At 43.7% G+C, this 22,606-nt stretch overlaps 1 protein-coding gene across 1 annotated transcript in view; it reads right to left on the bottom strand.

The window, feature by feature from the left end:
• LOC139259757 (actin-related protein 3) overlaps positions 1-22,606 on the bottom strand; it is an 86,476-nt gene that overhangs the window by 38,266 nt on the left and 25,604 nt on the right. The window contains exon 3 of the mRNA XM_070875458.1: positions 927-1,051. Within this exon, the coding sequence (XP_070731559.1) occupies positions 927-1,051 (125 nt within the window). The remainder of the gene's footprint in view (positions 1-926; positions 1,052-22,606) is intronic.

Below are 22,606 nucleotides of genomic sequence, written 5' to 3'. Positions count from 1 at the left end.
ATATCAAGGCAAACACTCAAATAAGTTTATGTATAAGATAATCATTACTGAAGGACGAAGGGTCATCGACCTGAAACATTAACTTTACTTCCTCTCCACAGATGCTGCCTGATCTGCTGAGATTTCCAGCATTTTCTGTTTTTATTACTGAAGGACTAAGGACTGATACTCCATAATGGATTACTGGAGAAAAACTACTTTAATTTACAGCGCAGAGAAAGCTGGCATGTTGCTTATATATTTTTTTCACACAAGAAACTGGGTAGTACAGTGAATTAGACATACAACTTCCATCTCTGGGACCCGAATTCAAATTCAACCCAGAGAGATAGTCTCTTCTGTAAGTGGTCTTTGTGAAATATTTTTGGGCAGTCTTATTCCAGTTTCTAGTGGATAAGGGCCTACAGCACAAAGCTGCCCTTATTGCAATGCCACTCAAGACTGACCTAAGAATGTTGGCTTTGGAAATGGAAAACAAATATTGTTCTGGTGTAGTAAAGGGTGCTATTCTGATGTTAGGGCTTGGGCACAATATTGGGGTAGAGTGTGTTTTATTTTGTTGCAGGCAATACCATATAAATTGCTAACCAGGTACCATAAATTGAAGACCATGACCAAGAGAATGAAAGGTTGGGAAAATGTTTTTTCCTTTAAATAAACATTGTTAAGATACAAAATGCCCTACCAGAAACAGAACCCAAAATGGCTTTTAAAGGGGAAGCACAAATATTTTAAATATATGCATGTTTTAATTTTTTTTTTAAAATCACAGGAAACACACGATATATTGCTTACGATTAGTTTCTCTTTACTGTAGTAAGCATTGCGATTACATTTCAGCTATTTATTTACACTGTAATTGGAACATCACTCTTGTGGCATAATAAATATGCAAAGTATCAAGTGTATACAACTACTGAACTTACCTTTGTTGCATAAGTAGGTTTGTCTATTGCTTCATCACCAATGAAGAAATCCAAATCATCAACCCCTTTCATCACTCTCCTTTGTGCTTGGTCACCAACCTTTGCAGACTCCTTGATAGCAATACCTTAGGGTATAGTGGAGAAAAACAAAAATATCTATTCAATAAACAGCAACAGTGTTTGCATGAGAAAATGCACAAAGCATCACACCACTGTTTCTCACTTCCAAAGTACACATTTAAAAAAACATTAAGTAAATAATGTTTTCCCTGTTTCAATGATGCACACAATTTTACACCACTTAGATGATTGTATTTCTTTCTTTTTAAACTTACGTTTTGTATAAAGATGTATCTAATGCATATATACATCATACAGCCGAAGCCAGAATTTCCCTGATTAGCAATCTTCTTGAAAACCTACTTGAAATATAGCTTCTAGCATGCTTTGAGTATAGCTTTCAAACCCTTATACACTTTGCACTAATATTCCATTTAGGCCTTTTGGAAAGATTAAAGCACAAATGCAAAATTAGTTGAAGATAAATCATATAAAAGTAAAACTAGTAAAAAACTGTCATCCAGGATAGTAGTGTAGTATTACGAAAGAAATTATACAGGTTCGACCTCCAAAATCCAGAGTTCCGGAATTCAGAATGTTCCCGAATCCGGACACCGTGGCAGGGTCGTCCGGAAATGGGAAAATGTTCCGATATTCGGATACCCCCCGCCTCGGCGAACCAACTTCGCCCAGCCAGACTTCGCCTGTCACGACTTCGCCCCGGCCCCCCTCCCTCCTCTTTACCTCGGCTGCCCGACCCTACCTACCTCAGGCCAGACAAGGAACTCCTCCATGGCGGTGGGGGGCCCCGTCCGAACACGTCCTCGGTGGCGGCGGGGGGCGCCCGAACACGTCCTCGGTGAGCACCCCATCTTGCCCCCCCCCCCCCCTTTCTGACGTCCAGAAACACGTCAGAATGACGTTACGAAGTCCGGAAAAACACGAAAACCGGCTTGGCCTCGGTTCCGAGGTTGCTGGATTTGGGAGGTCGAACCTCTACTTGCATTAAGAATTTATGGCACTTAAATAATGGAGGTAAAATGACAAACTTCGGCTTTTGAATATAATAGTTGACATGAATAAAATATTTATAAATTGCAAATGTTGTAAAAGAATTCAAAAGAAAGAATTCAAAGCATCAATAACCTGTATTTTCTCTTTATAGAAACTGAGTGACCTGCTCTTCATATCAACATTGTTAATTTTTGATATTAAAACCATTCCATTTCAATATGGCAGAGGGGAGAAAAAAAACAAAATTGGTCTCACTATTTACAACCTATAGACAATTAAAAAATCTGATGTAATCTTATCCCATTGAAAAAGGTAAGTGTTGAATAGCTAAAGGAACAGCCTGCCAATAATTCTTCTCAATTCAAATATTTAGACTTACGGCACATTTGTGCATAACTTTCATAGTCAGGATTGCTGATGTATATCAAAACCTAAGTTTTAAAAATGACCACAGGTACATCACTCCTTACATTGTCAACCATGAACGAGTGGTCAAAATTGTGAATCACACACTCAAATGGAATAGTACATAAATTCAACCTTTGAAGAACTAAAACGGATTATAATTTACTGCTTAAATGATTTACATTGAGTGAAACCATTTTCTGTATTAACTTGCAAGATTAAAAACATTCACATCTTAAAGTACAGCTACAGCAACTGAATGCATAGTCAAAAAATAGCAATCTATCAGAGAGCCGAGAAAATTTCACTGCCACCTCCAGCACCATCCCATAATTAATTTATCCTCCAATGATTGTGTGGCAGAAAGTGGGACTGAAAGTTATATAGATAGAGATACAAATCATTAAATAGTTATGGAACACTGTAGCATGCTATTCTGTACATGACAATATGTGGAGCAAGCATTTGTTTGGTATGACAGATTTTTTTTTTTAAAATCCTTTTTCTGCAGAAAGGATTTCAAAAAAGCTACTTATAGATTTTGTGTTTAAAATCCTCGTCGTCACAATGGAACGGTAGCATAGTGGTTATGTTACTGGACTGGTAAACCAGAGGCCAATTACTGATGGGCCATAAATGCTGGCCTTGCCAGTGACGCCCACATCCCATGAATGAATAAAGAAAAAAAAGATTAAAAATAAAGCAAGGATGGTAGATGGTTAAAATGCTAATAAATCAAACTTCAATGTTATTTCCCAATAGATTGAATTTGTTAACCTATCTCGACAAGCTACTTCACACGTACCGTGTTGGTTGCTAACATACAAAAACAGAGACAGAGAGAAGCACAGGCATTCAGTTGAGTTCTTTAAAACAGAATGTGGCAGAAATGGTCAAACCCAGCAAAGGCTGTTAAGGAGGTTAGAATGTAAGGGTGCAGTTATACAATGGGCCTGAAATTGCGCTTCCCGGGGGGGCGGAGGAAGTGCGCACGTGCCCATGGGGTCCCCGCCAGTTCCGGGTTTAGGTATGCAAAGCGCATGCACCTAAACCCGGAACTTGCGATCAGTCTTGCACGCATCCGAAACTAAAGGGTCTCCGCGGGCAGAGTTGGGCTATTTGCCCAACTCCTGCCCAGCAAATGACCTTCAAATTCTTACGACTGAAAAAAAAAAAACAGGCATAACGCCTGCTTTTATCAGCGCAAGACTTTTAAAGTACAGAAAAATACATTAAAAAATTAATTTAACATTTTTAAATCCTGTTAAATAAGGTAAGTTTATTTTTAGAGCTGTAAAATGTAATTTATTTTTCAAAAAATTAAATTTGCGCTTTCAATAATTAATTAAATTCCATTTTTATTAATTTGAAATATGTGATGGGTTTTTTAAAGTTATTTTCAGGGCTTCTGTGTTTTGGTGGATACAGGTTGAACCTCCCTTATCCAGAACCATCCCTTCGTCCAGAACCATTCCTGGCCACCGGGTAGCACGTGCACAGAACACTGACATGAACAAATTGAAGTCCTTCCTCGTTGCCAACTCCTGCAATCGCTGGCCTGATTCCACGATCCTCCCCCCCTCCACCCCCTCTCTGACGCACTCCCAGCCCCAATATCCCCTTGCTCAGTACCTGTACCATCCAATTTAACATGACCACCCCTCATCCAGAAAAATCCCTTATCTAGAACAGGCCAGGTCCCAAGTGTTCCGGATAAGGGAGGTTCAACCTGTATTACATTCATTCATATACGGAATTCACATAAGAATGAATGGGGATCCCCCTACTCTGGTAGGTTGGGCCGGCCCACGTGATCCCAGTGGTGCGCATGAATCCCTTACGCTCCTGGATACACGTGCATCTATGAACACCTTGATATAAAGGCCCGGACTGCAAACCTCCGAACCTCCAGGTACTTTCGTAGAAACTTTTGCAGTCAGAAGCCTCCGACAGCAATTTCTGGGCCATTATTGGTTTAAGCCAAGCAAGATGATTTGCAAATGGGTGGGGGGGGGGGGGGGGGGGAGGGAGGGACAAGAATTTTAGCTTATTCATTATTTTGTATCATTATATCAAGACCAGTTACACTGATTTAAATAATGGATCAAGTTATTTCTACTCCTGGCATTACCATTTGAATTTGCGCCATCATCCCTTTTGTCTCTCTAATCTCTTGTCTTCCAACCTATCACAGACCTTCCCTTTTGTTCTTTCTTCCCCTCCGTTCTGACAAAGGGTCATCGACCCGAAACATTAACTCTGCTTCCTGCCTAACCTGCTGAGATTTCCAGCATTTTCTGTTTTTATTCCAAATTCCAGCATCTGCAATATTTTGTTTTTGAATCAAGTTATTACTGTTGCTCTGTACGTTCATATGCTGTGAAATAAAGCAGTTAACAATTTGAACAGTATCAGGTTTTATCTTACCAAGTGTTTCATTGGTCTGCCTTTGAGGAGATTGAAGCAGCACATGTGCAACAGACAAATATCCAATTCAGATCACAAGGGAATACTATAGATCGTACGGATAAACCACTAAATGCAAGACCTTTTTTTTTTTTAAAAAACAACATACTTTTTACATATTATAGCAGTGGCCAGCACTGTATTATCTAAGAGACTCTAAACTTGTAACACAGCGCCTATATGGATGTTTTAACTGGCATAAATGACTTTTGTTAAGAATTTTGTTATGGGTTAGTTAGAAACTATGACAGTAGTTGTGCATGGTAAACTGAAAGGAATGGACTCCAATAGTCTTATCAACCTTTTTCTGTTCCAAGGTTTCTTATCTTATGTAAATCCAATACAGCCAAACTGCTGAACTTGTTTTAACCCTCCTTTTCTGATGATGTTGTGCATGCTCCACAAGTAGTCCTCAAGTAAAGAGAGTAGTCATAAATGGCAATTTTTCAGGCTGGAGAGAGGTTAAGAGCGTATCAGGGGATTCTTGGAGCCTTGCGATTTTTTAATAATTTATATTAATCTCTTGAATTGGTTTAGAACCTGATAGCATTTTCCAGTTCCTATATATTCCTGCATTCTTAAGGGTTACTGAATGGAAGCTGAATTAAATTGATTAACCCAGGATGTTTCATTGGTGCTATTGCATGATAACATTTACTCAGCTCCTTCACAGTTAATTTTATGCTGTCTTTATTTTACCAAGCCCTTGAACTAACTCTGAAACACCCAGTGCTGTGGAATCCACCATATTTACACTGCAGTGGATTCTACAGCGGAGAAACAATGCATGTGTGCAATCTTTGGCATATGTGGTTGTTTAAAAGTCATGATAATGATCACGGTTCTGGCTGTGGACCTTGTCTGATGACTGGTGATGGTCTGTATAAGGCTTATACTGTGAAAATATAATTCTAGCACACAGAAGCAACTTGTGCTCCAAGACTGGCCCATGACCAGAAAAAATAATAACTGCTTACATTTGCCACTGAGTGCACTACTGCTTTTAGGGAAGCCTTTGAAAGCCACTCAAGACTGTTCTCCACTCTTCCAGCAGCAACAGGGTTGTAATATAAAAAGGGCATCAGTACCTCCTTGATTAAATTACTTGCACTCAAGTGTTGAAAAGTAGATTTGCATAAATCAAAATACACCAATGGAGAACTATCAAGTACTGCAGATTAGGAGTGAATCATTTTTTTGATTTAAAATAATTTATTTTGAAATAGACCACTAACAAATATATAACCCTTGTATTTAAATATATTTGATAAATTGGTCCTCTTGCTGGGGACATTTGAAAGCTACGAAGAAACCAAACCTGTGCTTGGCATGTTGCACTGGAACTGATCAGCAAGGTTACTTTGCGATCTTAAGTTTTTGCCCCACCTAAAGAACTTGAAAATAATTCTCTTCTATTATTAATAAAAAATAATGCATACATTGCAACAAATGCAAATTACTGAACTTTCCGCCACTTAAATTTTGGTGGGCAGTGAATGAAGTTCATCAATCGGCAGATTACTTGACATCATCAAAACAGATCCAAGGAGAAAGGATGCATTTAATTAAGCTAGGGAGGAACTGGCACTTTCCCCCCTCAGAGATGCAAGTGTAAGTACATTCAACATTTAAACCAGGTGCTGTGCATGAGTTTACACCACTGTACACTGTTGGATTACGTCTGTTGCTATTAGCAGCCAGTCTGGGTTTTAATGTATAAACATGGAAAAGATTGACCTGGTTACATTCATGACGCAGTCAGATCAATTTTTACATTGTTATTATTTTTGATGAGTGCAAAACTAACCTTTAAAGTCTTTCAGCCAATTGCAACATTTTAAATTATTTTCATCTCCAAAATGGAGGGTGGCAGCAAGTTGGAAAACCAGTTTCTAAAAGCTTAAAATTGAGAAAAAGTTAGAAAGTATGGGACAGATCATTATAGGTAGAAAAAAGAAAAAATTGATTTCAATAAAAACCGAACAAATAAAGAACGGGATGAGAGGGAGGTAGTGATAGCAGGATTGATATTTACTTTAAAATAAATTGTATTTCAGTAGTTTTGAGATATTACAGTAATAAAACTATTCCTGATATTTGAGTAGTTTTGTTAATAGAACTGATTTTAATATCATGGTATATGAGCTGAACTGGTCAGCCCAGGACAGTTTCCCCTGAATAGGCGGACAGCCTGAGATTTAACTTCCATTAAATAGTTATAATGAAAATCAGTTTAATTTTCAACCACATTATGGACCTAAACAGCATATAAATTTTACAGGCACTGTTCCAAGACCACTTGCTCTACATATGCTCAGTGACATTTCTGACAAAAAAGTATCCAGAAAAGACTAAAAAGCTTAGCAGAAAAATAGCTAAACAGTAGCTATCTCTATGGGAAACTACATTGAGTATCAGATCATGAATGTAAAAAATACCATATATTTTATAACAAAAAGATTAAGTTTACAGATGATCAGTTTTGCTCTAAAATGTCGACCTTTCAAGCTATTGCAATTTTGTGTCACGACAGACACACCCAGTTTCTACAATATCTGAACTGAGCAAGATATTTGCCCGAGGCTCTCAGGAACTTTATAAACCAAAAATCATTCCAAGTTACCATCTCTTCATCTTTTACATACACAATATGCATTACACAAAAGAGCAAGGAAGAAACAGAATTATGATACTTCTATGATGTTAATATCATTACTACACTCTTGGACTTGAACACCATCAAAGCCAACAGTGTTGTAGTGAGGGAGTGTTGCACTTAAGGAGATACCATCTTTCAGGTGAGATATTAAATAAAGGCCCGTGTCTGTCTGTTAGAAGGCAAATTAGGAAGGCTTTGGCCTTTATTGCAAGGGGGATGGAGTATAAAAGCAGGGGAGTCCTGCTAACTGAGACCACACCTGGAGTACTGCATACAATTTTGGTCCCCTTATTTAAGGAGGGATATATTTGCATTGGAGGCAGTTCAGAGAAAGTTCACAGGGTTGATTCCTGAGATAGTCTTATGAAGAAAGGTTGAGCAGGTTGGGCCTATACTCATTCGAGTTTGGATGTGAGGTGATCTTATTGAAACGTGTAAGATTCTGAGGGGGGCTCGACAAGGTAGATGCAGAGAGGATGTTTCCTCTCGTGAGGAAATCTAGAACTAGGGAGCATAGTTTCAGAATAAGGGGTCGCGCATTTAAAATGGAAATGAGGAGGAATTTCTCCTCAGAGGATCATGAATCTTTGGAATTCTCTGCCCCACAGAGCTGTGGAGGCTGGGCCACTGAATATATTTAATGCGGAGAGAGACAGCTTTTTGAATGATAAGGGAGTCAAGGGTTATGGGGACCAGGCGGGTAAGTGGAGTTGAGGCCAAGATCAGATCAACCATGATCTTATTGAATGGCAGAGCAGGGTCGAGGGGCCAAATGGTCTATTCTGGCGCGGCCCTGAACAACGTGGACCATTTCCCATATCTCAGGAGCCTCGTCAACAAGGGCAGATATTGATGCGGAGATTCAGCACCGCCTCCAGTGCACCAGCGCAGCCTTCGACCGTCTGAGGAAGAGTGTTTGAAGAACAGGCCCTCAAATCTACCACCAAACTCATGGTCTACAGGGCTGTAGTAATACCCGCCTTCCTGTATGGATCTGAGATATGGACGATGTATAGAAGGCACCTCAAGTCACTGGTGATATAAAAACATAGAAAATAGGTGCAGGAGTAGGCCATTCAGCCCTTCGAGCCTGCACCACCATTCAATAAGATCATGGTTGATCTTTCACCTCAGTACCCCTTTCCTGCTTTCTCTCCATACCCCTTGATCCCTTTAGCCATAAGGGCCACATCTAACTCCCTCCTGAATATATCCAACGAACTGGCATCAATAACTCTCTGTGGTAGGGAACTCCACAGGTTAACAACTCTTACCCCTTATCCTTAGACTGTGTCCCCTGGTTCTGGATTTCCCCAACACTGGGAACATTCTTCCTGCATCTAACCTGTCCAGTCCTGTCAGAATTTTATATGTTTCTATGAGATCCCCTCTCATCCTTCTAAACTCCAGTGAATACAGGCCCAGTCGATCCAGTCTCTCCTCACCAACGATGTCTCCACAAGATCCTGCAAATCCCCTGGGAGGACAGGCGCACCAACATCAGTGTCCTCGAGCAGGCTAACATCCCCAGTATTGAAGCACTGACCACACTCGATCAGCTTCGCTGGGCAGGCCACATAGTACGCATGCCAGATGCGAGACTCCCTAAGCAAATACTTTATGCGGAGCTCCTTCATGGTAAATGAGCCAAAGGACAGCAGAAACATTATAAGGACACCCTCAAAGCCTCCCTGGTAAAGTACGACATCACCACTGATACCTGGGAGACCCTGGCCGCAGACCACCCGAGGTGGGGAAAGTCCATCCGGAAGGGCGTTGAGCTCTTTGAGTCTCGGTGCAAAGAGCATGAGGGGGCCAAGCGCAGGCAGCGGAAGGAGCGCGTGGAAAACCAGCCCCACCGATCCCTTACCTCGACGAATGTCTGTCCCACCTGTAACAGGGTCTGTGGCTCTCATATCGGACTGTTCAGCCATCAAAGAACTCACTTTGGGAGTGGAAGCATGTCTTCCTCGATTCCGAGGGACTGCCTATGGTGGTGGTGGTATCTGGGCCAACATTCCTCCCTCAACCAACAGGACACAAAAAGAAACACAGATTGAGTAGTTATTAATTTAATTGTGTTATTTGTGGGCCTTGCTGCATGCAGATTGGCTGCTGCAATTATCTACACTACAGAGGCTGCAGTGTAAAAAAATAATTTATTGGATGTAAAGTGCTTTTTATGGTCTGAGGTAATGACAAGTTGCTAATAACACAAGTTTCTTCGTTCTTAAGTTATTGTATCGGTCTACTTTTTATTTTAATTCTGCAAATTTGACAAATTCCATGAATCAGGATTCTATTTACATCTGAAAGGACTGTAAAGATCTTGCTGAATTCAATTATTTTTAAATCAGGAGCATATAGCCATTCAAATCTTATATTTGATGGCAGACAGGTGGGCTATGGCAGAGACAGTAAATCAGATAAATCTGAAAACTTGCATAATTTGTAAAATGGAGGTCACAACAATTATCTGAAGATCACACTACAGAAGTACACCTGAATGAAAGCATCCTGTTCCATTATTAACAGCGCTTTCAATTTCATTAGCTGTTGAACTCTCAGAAACTGGAAATTGCTATTTAATATGTTTGAATTATAAAAATGAGCTTGATGTAGGTTTTCTTTGAAGTACCTCTGAAAATTATGAATTGCATTATGAATTTCTGCAATAGACTGCATTAAAGTTGCATTTTAAAAGTACACTGCAGGGTTCCACCAATTGTTCAGCTTGTAGTCATACAAGCAAGTAGTTTCCAGGCTTTATCCGCAGTTTGTAACAAGTTCTCTGATCTCAGCTCAGAAAGCAGTAGCTGTGCTACAATTAACCTCAGTATCTGAGCTGGAGATTCGAATACTGAGAAATGCACGAGTATGAACGCCACTGAATACAGGATTGGGCTTGGCTGCAATTGCCCTGCCTTTCTCAGTAAATAAATAGCTTGCTGACACTCTCTTGTCTTGGTTCAGTCAAATAACACCCATTTAGCCAACATACTAGAGGGTGCCTAGTTCTGAAGAAAACATGCCACAGCATGAAGAGCAGAAAGTTGGTGAAAAAAGAAAAAAAAGTATGTTGTAAAGCTAAGAACAGACTAGGACTGAGGATTTACAAAAAGTCCCCCTTTCAGACATCCTGTTCCTCTTAGAGGTACATACCAGCATTTTAGTTCCCATTGGAGATGTAGAATGGAAGAAGGGAAATGTAATTTTTAAACTAAAATAATTCTACACTTAATCTGTTGACTCATGAAATTAGTGTTTTTCATTTTAAGTATCAATGTGATGCTAGTGGATGTTCTGACCATGGTGAGGGCAAGACTAGAGGTTGCAACAAGATTCACTTACAATGGTCAGTGGATCATGCATGCCATGTCCATAAAAACTGCCTAATGGACATCTATACAATTTCTAGTTTGACCTTTAAAAACCCTGATCTTTTGAAAAATTCATACTCATTGTTCTACATCTGCCTGGCAGAGTGCTCACATGAAACTACTTCCCTTACCTGTAGCAATATCAGATTCTGAGCTATTCAGTTTTTAAATAATCAGTACCTTCAATAAAAGAACATGTTGTATTCAGAACTGTAGCCTGTAGAAGATGCATTAAAGCAGTTGCAAAAGTGAATCAATATTTTGGGACCGAAGCTCAAAAGACTTGATGTAATAATCAGCCCTCTGTGTTTCAAGTACCACATCATAGTTCTTTGTACTTCATTGAACTGTATTTGCTTCGAGGAATGTACTCCAGCACAAACAATTAGCACTTTGGGCCCAAGTTTCCACATGATTCGCACCTGATTTTTAGGAGCAACTGTTGGAGAACGGACTATTTTAGAAATCGCAATTCTCCACATTTTTTTTTCTGCAGTTCTAGTCAGGTAGAACAGTTCTAGTTTAGAACAGAATTTTTTCTTCAAAAGGGGGCGTGTCCGGCCACTGACGCCTGATTTGAAAGTTTCCACAGTGAAAATGTACTCCAAACTAAAGTAGAATGGAGCCAGTGAAGATTTTTGTAGAACTGAAAAAACCTGTTCGACACATTAAAAAATCAGGCACAGGTTACAAATTAGGCATCCAGAACGAGGTGGGGGGGAAGGGAACTCATTAAATTCGACAATAAATCCTTATTTATACTTCTACAAATATTATACAAATAAATCCAACCTGAATAAACATTTATAAGCCACAAAAAGATTAAATAAACCATCTTCCTACCTGTGTGAAAGTGCTTCAGCCAGGGAGAATTCTGCAGCCGTTCGTGAGAGAGAGAGAGAGAGAGGGGGAAAGAGAGGGGGGGAGAGGAAGAGAGAGGGGGGGAGAGGGGAGGGGGAGAGAGAGAGAGAGAGAGGCGAGGGAGAGAGGGAGAGAGGGGGAGAGGGAGGGGGAGAGGGAGAGGGAGAGGGAGAGGGAGAGGGAGAGGGAGAGGGAGAGGGAGAGGGAGAGGGAGAGGGAGAGGGAGAGGGAGAGGGAGAGGGAGAGGGGGAGAGGGAGAGGGAGAGGGAGAGAGGGAGAGGGAGAGGGAGAGGGAGAGGGAGAGGGGGAGAGGGAGAGGGAGAGGGAGAGGGAGAGGGAGAGAGAGGGGGGGGCGTCGGGTCGGGGAACAGGAGCGCGGGTTGGGTCAGTTGGGGGGGGGGGGAGCGGGTGTCGGGTCTCGGGTCGGTGCGGGGGGAGCGGGTCTCGGGGCGGGGGGGGAGCGGGTGTCGGGTCTCGGTGGGGGGGGGAGCGGGTGTCGGGTCGGAGCGGGTGTCGGGTCGTGTCGGGTCTAGTCGGCGGCGGGGGGGGTGGGGGGAGCGAGTGTCGGGTCTGGTCAGGCGGGGAGCAGGAGCTGGCCGTGGGAGGAGTCCCAGTGAGGCCATTGGGCCAGGGCTAGGGGCTGCGTGCTTCGGGCCCCTCCCACACAGTTCGGCGCCTGGAGCGACTGCACTTGCGTGCCGACTGTAGCGCGCATGTGCAGAGGTCCTGGCACTGTTTTCAGCGCCAGGACCTGGCTCCGCCCCCCCCACAGCTCGTGCTGACTGCGCCAAGGGCCAGAGGACCTGTAAGTAGGTGCAGACGACCGAGGATTTTTTTAGGCGCCGTTTTAGGCGCGAAAAACGGGCGCCCAGCTCGGAGGGGCGCCCGTTTCTTTTCTTGTGGAAACTTGGGCCCATAGTTTCAACTCTCAGCCACTTCCTTTCCAGATGGGCGAGTTGAGTTTGATCATCAGGAACATTTTGCTATTTTTCCTAAATTTAGTAGAGATTGTGAATTTACGGTTTAAATGAAGCTTGTAAACTCAATCAGATATTGATCATTTTTGTAGCCGTTTCCATTGCACAGGAAATCAGCACACTTTTTCTTCTGAAGTAGCTGCACCGGAAAGGAAATGTGGGTGTGATGTGTGTTCTATGACTCAGTCCATCTGTAGCCAATTCAGAAATGCTTGTAAGCCTGCATCGTGACTTTGACAGCAAGAAACGTTTTGCTGGCAGGATAGTATATTGCATGCTAAATAAGATGGCATTAACAAAATGCAGAACTTACAGTAGGACTTTTGAATTGTACATAGATTTTTAGCAATTCCTGGGTCATACTTTCCCTTTATCAAATCTAATATAGTGGACTTCATATTCTCAACCCTCTGACATTTTTCCCTTCCTAAATACAGTACCTTTTCCAGTTGTCCTAGTCAGATCTTTGGCTTTGGAGAGACTAACGCCAGCACCTTTAACACTTTATTAAGAAATACAAGATTAGCAGATTGTCTATCCCCTTCCTTACCCTGTATCTCATACTGATACATCAATCATAGTAAATACACAAGTGATATGCGTCCACACTACTTACAGGTAGTGGACAGTAGGCCTCATCCATTATCTCTTCAAGGTATCTCTGTACAGTACATTCGTTAGGCCTCAGCTGCAGTCAATCTTCCAGGACAGCTCTTCAATGATCTGACTTTAACCTTTTCACTATTGAAGTCTCAGCCAAGTATTCCACGTATTTATAGCTAGCTTTCTTTGTTAATTATGCTAGCTCTTATAGTATTAAAATCATACATTATAATTGGATTTATTCTATTATTCACTCTCAAGCTTATTGTGTGGTTAACAACAGACAAATCCTGTTCTTACACCTTATTTTGTCTTGGTTCCAGCTAGCCGGTCCAGAGGTACGACTTATTATTGCCCTGATGAAATGTCTGCAGTGAAGTGCCTGTCTGTTCTGTTGAGATATTTTAGATACATGCGGTACTCTCTATACTCGTTAACCCATGATGCTTTCTGCTCATTACTAGTTACCTCAACAGTCATTTTCTACTCTTATTCTAAAACCTCTAATTCTTGTCTCAGAAATTCATTGATGCTATTATGTTACTTGAAGATAAGGAAGAGCATCTCAAGCCCTTTAGCTGTTTTACAAAGTGTGCATTATGGTAAAGATTTTTTTTAAAGTACCATTTCCCTTTCAATGGTTTCATGGGCTAGAGTTTCCTCTCAAATTGCCCGTTTATCACTTGGCGGTAAATTCCGGTCAGTACTGCCGGGTGGTATTCGATACTGTCTGCCTATATATTACCGCCCAAAATGGAAGTTTCAACATTAAGATCCGTTTACCACCGGACCTTAATACAGTCCTGAAAAAGCAGGTCTTACTGGATCTTGTAGATCTTAAGTGGGTGGTATGGACACAGATCTGACAGTTTTGTTTGATATTATACAGATCTTTATAGTTCGCCACAGTTTAATGTATTTTTAAATGGATTGTGGTATTTTCTAGTGTTAGGCAATAATATAAATGGTCTGAAAGCCTTATTTATTCCTTTAACCTCTCTCTCACTAGTCTCAATCACATTAGTCATTTAGTCATACTCGCGCCCCCCTCCCCCCCCCCCACGGTCTCTCTCTCACCCCCCCCCCTCCCCCCCCCGCCACCAAGGATCTCACACTCCCCCCCCCCCCCAAGCAATCTCTCTACGTCCCCCCCCTCCGCCACGGCGACCTCTCGTCACCCACCCACCCCCACACGGCGATCTCACTCTTCCCCCCCCCCACTCCTCCCACAGCAATCTCACCCGCTCCCCCTCCCCCACAGCGATCTCACCCGCTCCCCCTCCCCCACAGCGATCTCACCCGCTCCCCCGTCCCCACAGCGATCTCACCCGCTCCCCCTCCCCCACAGCGATCTCACCCGCTCCCCCACAGCGATCTCACCCGCTCCCCCTCCCCCACAGCGATCTCACCCGCTCCCCCACAGCGATCTCACCCGCTCCCCCTCCCCCACAGCGATCTCACCCGCTCCCCCTCCCCCACAGCGATCTCACCCGCTCCCCCTCCCCCACAGCAATCTCACCCGCTCCCCCTCCCCCACAGCAATCTCACCCGCTCCCCCTCCCCCACAGCGATCTCACCCGCTCCCCCTCCCCCACAGCGATCTCACCCGCTCCCCCTCCCCCACAGCGATCTCACCCGCTCCCCCTCCCCCACAGCGATCTCACCCGCTCCCCCTCCCCCACAGCGATCTCACCCCCTCCCCCACAGCGATCTCCCCCACAGCGATCTCACCCGCTCCCCCACAGCGATCTCACCCGCTCCCCCTCCCCCACAGCGATCTCACCCGCTCCCCCTCCCCCACAGCGATCTCACCCGCTCCCCCTCCCCCACAGCAATCTCACCCACTCCCCCTCAGCGATCTCACCCGCTCCCCCTCCCCCACAGCGATCTCACTCGCTCCGCCTCCCCCACAGCGATCTCAGGTTGGCAGTCTCTGGCATCTCATGGGGGGGGGGGGGGCAGAATGTGACAGCCGCTTGCACATGTGCACAATTCGGGAGCCAAAGATCCCCGTCGATGGGCCTCCTCTGCTGCACACTGCCTGCTCCGCCGACATGGAGCACCCGAAAACCGCGGGAGCGCGCACTAGCGGCATTCCGGCGGTTGAAAAAGACGCAACCACCGGAACACCGCTCAGGATCGGGCGGGGGCGATTTAAAAGGAAAATCCAGCCCGTGGCATTTTCTTTATGATCAGGAGTGTATGGCTTAGGTCGAGGATTAGGTTACCCTATTTAGCAACACCACTGCACCCTGAAAATAACTTGGTATTCTCAATGCATCTCCTGTCTTTCCAATATTTCAATATCGAAAATATTGCACTTAGGGTTCAACTGGTATAGTTAAAACTATTGATGAATTTGATTCAATTTCCAGAAACATATTATGTAGCATAATAAATATAAAACAGTCCTTTAAGTTCGGCCCTTTTTTTCAGCTGAAACAGTCCAGCAAAATACATTTTCCACTTTCTCCAGTGCAATGCTTTGATAATAAATGCCCCTCCTTTCACTGAAGGGCATCAGCTGTGTTCTTTCAAGACTCAAGTTCTCAAGAGAATCTTAACATTTTTAAAGAAATAGCTTATGTTTTTTAAAACCCTTTGATGTACTGAGATGGGTGAAATGGGCAGACACATAGCAGATAAGTGGGAATGTAAGTTGTGAGGAGGATGCAAAGAGGCTTCAAAGGGATATAGACAGCCTAAGTGAGTGGACAAGAACATGGCAAATTATATATTATGTGGAGAAATGTGAAGTTATCCACTTTGGTAGGAAAAATAGAAATGGAGTATTTTTTTTTTTAAATGGAGAGAGATTGAGAAATGTTGGTGTTCAAAGGGACCTGGGTGTCCTTGTACACAAATCACAAAGTTAACATGCAGGTACAGCAAGCAATTAAGAAAGCAAATGGTATGTTGGCCTTTATTACAAGAGGATTTGAGTATGAGAAAAGATGTCTTACTGCAATTATATAGGGCCCTGGTGAGACCGCACCTGGAGTATTGTGTACAGTTTTGGTCTCCTTACCTAAGGAAGGATATACTTGTCATAGAGGGAGTGCAACGAAGGTTCACCAGACTGATTCCTGTGATGGGGGCGGTTGTCCAATGAGGAGAGATTGAGCAGACTAGGCCTATATTCTCTAGAGTTTAGAAGAATGAGAGGTGATCTCATTGAAACATACAAAATTCTTACAAGGCTTGACAGGCTAGATGCAGGGTGGTTGTTTCCTCTGGCTGGAGAGTCTAGAACCAGGGGCTCAATTTTTCCCTGTGATTTGCACTGTTTTTTTGGAGCAGGCCGCTTTTTTTGGCAGAAGTTTAAAAAACAACAGTTTCCCCGATCAACTTGCATCAGCGTAACTCAGTTAGTTACGATTGTTTTTAGTTGTGTTTTTTTTTCAGCCAAAGAGGCGTAACCTGCCACCCGTGCCATTTAAGGAAGTTTGGCCAACTGAGAGTTACTCCAATTCTTCTTAGGCCAGTATATGTGGCCTCTGCAGAAAAACCTTATGGAGAGTTAAGAAAATTGGCACAGGTAAGGAAATCGGCACAGGTAAATGCAGCAGATGCCCAGATAGCAGCAGCAGGAGAGGTGGCCTACTCCTGTTCCTATTTCTTATGTAATTTAAAGAAATGTGAAGTTATGAATTTTGGAAAGAAGGGAGGCAATATAAACGAATTGGTACAATTTTAAAGTGGGTGCAGGAACAGAATGACCTAGCGGTTCACATACTCAAGTCCTTGAAGATGTTGGTTAAAAAAGCATATGGGATAAATGGAGGCATAGAGTACAAAAGGAAGTTATGCTAAACTTTTATAAATCACTGGATAGGACTCAGCTGGAGTATTGTGTCCAATTCTGCACACTGCACTTTAGGAAGGATGTAAAGGCATGGAATTGGTTTTGTTATCTGGAGAGACTAGCGATGCTGGGATTGTTCTCCTTAGAGCAGAGTAGGTTAAAAAGAAATTTATTAGAGGGGTTCAAAATTATGAAGGGTTTTGATAGGGTAGATAGGGAGAAACGGTTTCCATTGGCGAGGGGAGACTGTAACCAAAGGACACAGATTTAAGATAATTGGCGAAAGAACTGGGGGTAGGGTGGAGATTTTTTTTTTAATGCAGCAATTTCTGATCTGGAATGCACTACATGAAAAGGTGGTGGAAGCAAATAAAATAGTAACTTTCAAAAGCCAATTGGATGTATACTTGAAAAGGAAAAAATTGCAAGGTTATGGGGAAAAAGCAAGGGAGCGGAACTAATTGGATAGCTCTTTCAAAGAGCCGGCACAGGCATAATGGGCAGAATGGCCTCTTTCTGTGTGTTAAGATTCTATGTTTAAGCTAGCCAATAGCATGACACCATGTGATATCCATCTCTCTCGAAATGCCCCTCATCAGTTTCCATCCACAACAGCCAGGCTGTTTTAACACGTGGCAGTAATCAGAATTATAACCTGCAGTCATACCAGGATGAATGCACACAAAATATTCATAAGGAATATCCCACTTAATCCTAATGGGAAGGGGAATACACTTTCTAAAAACAAAGCAGAACTACATATTTTGACAACCTATTTCATAAGAGTATATACAATTTAACTCTCATACATATCAAAAGAGTTGTGTGACTGGAAGCCTGACTGTTTGTCTCTGAGCAGCCATTTTAGATTTTAACAAAACAAGTAGAATCCATCTTTAATCTGTGCTAACAAAAAAATACGTAGTATTCAGAAGCCTAAAGTCAAAAAAGTCTAATGTCAGTGTTTTTTTTGTTCTCTTCTTCCAAGAACATTCTCCTGACATTTCATCATAACATAGTAGTTTTCATAAGCAAACAGAGTTCCCAACTAACTGAAGCTGGCTTTATTAACTCTTACTAACACCATAATTGAGATAGTTTATCACAAGACTAAATTATCTAACATTATAATGCAGTGGAGACTAAATGGAATATCCACCATGTTTTAGTTTTTTTAAATTGGCTTTTGACAGTCTCTAATGAAACATTATGTGGGAGAATTACTTCCCATGGAGCCTACATTAATCCCCTCTTACAGTTTAAGTAGTGTGCATCAGGTAGCTGGGGGCCGGGGGGGGGGGCGGGGGGTGGTGGCAGTCACACCTTCACGTTTAAGGCAGGTTCATTTTGATGATCAAATTCTTCTCAATATCAGTTAAGAAATTACATTTTGGAAATGGTTAAGTTGGTAAGATCTTATTATTAATCTCTTGTGTGATGGCCCATTTGCTTTTCACAGCAACTGAAATTGCATATTGTCCAATTCCTGCATAAAAAAATTACCCATGACGGGTTAGAAATAGTGAATTTTGTCTAATTTCTAGAGTCTGTTGATTTGCCCAAACACACTCAACAAATCAATTTAAAATTAAAGACAGTGACACCAGCAAAGGTTAGCTGCATTTCACTGAAACTATGGTTAAATCTGGATTGTTTTATGCAATGACTATTCCTCCTTATAAAAGGACTTCTGAGCTGAAGCTAATTTTAAAAAATCAGTCACCAAGTCTATTTAAAGTGTCTATTTAAATGTCCACAAGATCTAATTGCTGTAAATAGGTCCTCAGTGGCCTATTCTTCAAGGAGGTGCTGAGGTCAGAGGGTAATTGATAGCTTGTGTACGTGTTCAAATATAGAATATCCTAGAGGTACAGGAAGTGTATGCTATAACCAAGACCTTAATGTTTAGCAGGACTCCCATGGCATTACTCATGGTGAAATAGCGAACGTTATTTTAAACAATAGTGCACTGTACAATGCAACACAGTGTATTATCAGGGTCACTGATTTATGGTGACTAAATAAGAAATTCCATTTTTATTACTTGGCATTGTGGAATTTTTACACGTGCTTTGAAGATCGATTTCTACAATTCTAGCCATTTTTCCATAAAACCATAAATGATTATATAGGTTATATATTGATGTTATATTTTATCCCTATTTTTTTTTAGCTCTTATTGCAAAGCACAGGATACACAAGAACATGGTAAGCAACATGCAGCAGTATACAAGAGCAAGGTGGTTATGCTTGAACTGTATAAAACATTAGTTAGGCCACAGCTGGGGTACTGTGTGCAGTTCTGGTCAACACATTGCAGGAAGATGTGATTGCACTGGAAAGGGTGCAGAGACGATTTACAAGAATATTGCTTGGACTGGAGAATGTTGGCTGTAAGGAAAGATTGGAGATGTTGGGTCTGTTTTCTTTGGAACAGAGGAGGCGAAGGGGAGACCTGATTGAGGCATATAAAATTATGATGGGGCCTGGATAGAGTGGATAGGAAGAACCTGTCTCACTTGGCAGAGGGGTCAACAATCAGGGGGCACAGATTTAAAGTAATTGGTAGGAGATTTAGAGGATACTTGAGGGGAAATTTCTTCACCCAGAGGGTGGTGAGGGTCTGGAACTCTCTGCCTGAAAAGGGCGGTAGAGGCAGAAACCCTCACATTTAAAAGACACCTGGATGCGCACTTAAAAGTGCCGTAACCTACAGGGCTACGGACCAAGAGCTGGAAAGTGGGGTTAGGCTAGATAGCTCTTGGTCGGCTGGCGCAGACATGATGGGCCAAAATGGCCTCCTTCTGTGCTGTAAATTTCTATGATTCTATGAAGTAGGTATCTAAAGTTTATCAATGGTGGAGACTGTGTTGTGAGTTCTTACAGCGATTAAGAGGGAGTTTTTTTTTTTAAATTTGTTCCGGGATGTGGGCGTCGCTGGCAACAAGGCCAGAATTTATTGCCCGAGAGAAGGTGGTGGTGAAACGCCTTTTTAAACCACTGCAGACTTGTGGTGAAGGTACTCCCATAGTGCTGTTAGAGTGGGAGTTCCAGAATTTTGACTCAGCGACGACAAAGAAAAGGCGATATATTTCCAAGTCTCATGGAAACATATAAAATACTGACGGGACTGGACAGGTTAGATACAGGGAGAATGTTCAATGTTGGGGAAGTCCAGAACCAGGGGACACAGTCGAAGGATAAGAGGTAAGCCATTTAGGATCGAGATGAGGAGAAACTTCTTCACTCAGAGTTGTTAACCTGTGGAATTCTCTACCGCAGAGAGTTGTTGATGCCAGTTCGTTGGGATATATTCAAGAGGGAGTTAGATATGGCCCTTACTGCTAAAGGGATCAAGGGGTATGGAGAGAAAGCAGGAAAGGGGTACTGAGGTGATCATCAGCCATGATCTTATTGAATGGTGGTGCAGGCTCGAAGGGCCAAATGGCCTACTCCTGCACCTATTTTCTATGTTTCTATGTAACTTGGAGGGGAACTTGCAGGTGGAGTTGCTCCCAGCCACCTACTACCCTTGTCCTTCTAGGTGGTAGAAGTTGCAGGTTTGGGAAGTGCTGCCGAAGAAGATTTGGCAAGTTGCTGCAGTGCACACTGCAGCCACAGTGCGCCGGTGGTGGAGGGAGTGAATGGTGAAGGTGGTGGATGGGGTACCAATCATGCAGGCTGCTTTGTCCTGGATGGTGTCGTGCTTAAGTGTTGTTGGAGCTGTACTCATCCAGGCAAGTGGGGAGTATTCCATCACACTCCTGACTTGTGCCTTGTAGATGGTGGAAAGACTTTGGGGAGTCAAGAGATGAGACACTTGCCACAGAATACCCAGCCTCTGACCCGCTCGTTGCCACAATATTTATGTGGCTAGTTCAGTTAAGTTTCTGGTCAATGGAAAGACATTGGGCCCAAGTTTCGGCCTCAGTTGCTCCTGATTTTTTGGAGCAACTGGTGTAGAAAGGAGTATCTCAGAAATTCAAATTCTCGGCATTTAATTTGCTCCAGTTCTAGTCAGATAGAAGAGTTTCACTTTGGAACAGAATTTTTTTTCAAAAGGGGGCGTGTCCGGCCACTTAAGCCTGTTTTCAAAGTTTTGGCAGTGAAAACTTACTCCAAACTAACTTAGAATGGAGTAAGTGAAGATTTTTGTATGGTCGAAAAAACCTTGTCTACACTTTAGAAAATCAGGCTTAGGTTACAAATCAGGCGTAGGGAATGGGGGGGTGGGGGGAGTTTAAAGGGAAGTTTACAAACATTAAACACTTCAGTTTTACAAATAAAGAGCCATCATCAATAATAAATGATAAAACATCAATAAATCAACCAATAAATCAAAAAAAATAAGAAATAATTTAAAAATAAATAAATAAAATATTTGCTACTTACTGACTGCAGCACCGGGAGCCCTCCAACAGCTGGCTGGGATTTCCCCCCCAGTGTGTCAGTGTCTGTGTTTCTGACAGCGAGGGAAGGGGGAGGAGGGGGGAGGGAAAGGGAGGGGGGGGGGGGAGGGAAAGGGAGGAGGGGGGGGAGGGAAAGGGAGGAGGGGGGGGAGGGAAAGGGAGGGGGGGGGGAGGGAAAGGGAGGGGGGGAGGGAAAGGGAGGAGGGGGGAGGGAAAGGGAGGAGGGGGGAGGGAAAGGGAGGAGGGGGGAGGGAAAGGGAGGAGGGGGGAGGGAAAGGGAGGAGGGGGGAGGGAAAGGGAGGAGGGGGGAGGGAAAGGGAGGAGGGGGGAGGGAGAAGGAGATGGGGGGGGAGAAGGAGATGGGGGGGGAGAAGGAGATGGGGGGGGGAGAAGGAGATGGGGGGGGGAGAAGGAGATGGGGGGGAGAAGGAGATGGGGGGGAGAAGGAGATGGGGGGTAGAAGGAGATGGGGGGTAGAAGGAGATGGGGGGGAGAAGGAGGAGAGGGGGGAGAAGAAGGAGGAGAGGGGGGAGGAAGAAGGAGAGGGGGGAGGAAGAAGGAGAGGGGGGAGGAAGAAGGAGAGGGGGGGAGGAGGAGATGGGGGGTGGGGGGGAGAGAAGGAGGAGAGGGGGGTTGGGGGAGAGAAGGAGGAGAGGGAGGGGGTGGGGGAGAGAAGGAGGAAAGGGAGGGGGGGGGTGGGTGAGAGGAGAAGCGAGAGGGAGGCTGAACCGGACTCCGGGCAGGGCCCGTCCCCAGCACCAGATTTACAGATAGGTGGCATTGGGTCGGGTCGGGTCCGGGGTCGGGAGCGTGGGTCGGGGGGGGGGAAGGGAGGGAGGTCAGGTTGGGTCAGGTCCAGTTTGGGGCAAGGGGGGGGGGGGGTCGTTGGGAGGGAGATCGGTTCGGTTCGGGTCGGGGGGGGGGGGGGAAGCGAGGGAGAGGGAGAGGGAGGTCAGGTCGGGTGGGGGGGGCGGGGAGGAGGAGCGCGGGACGGGTCCAGTCCGGGGCCGTTGGGGTGGGGGGTGGGGGGGCGGTGGGGAG

The sequence above is a fragment of the Pristiophorus japonicus genome, chromosome 3 (assembly GCF_044704955.1).
Source record: "Pristiophorus japonicus isolate sPriJap1 chromosome 3, sPriJap1.hap1, whole genome shotgun sequence".
Lineage (NCBI taxonomy): Eukaryota > Metazoa > Chordata > Chondrichthyes > Pristiophoridae > Pristiophorus > Pristiophorus japonicus.
Note: the sequence above shows the minus strand (reverse complement) of the source record. Positions and strands in the feature narration are given on the sequence as shown.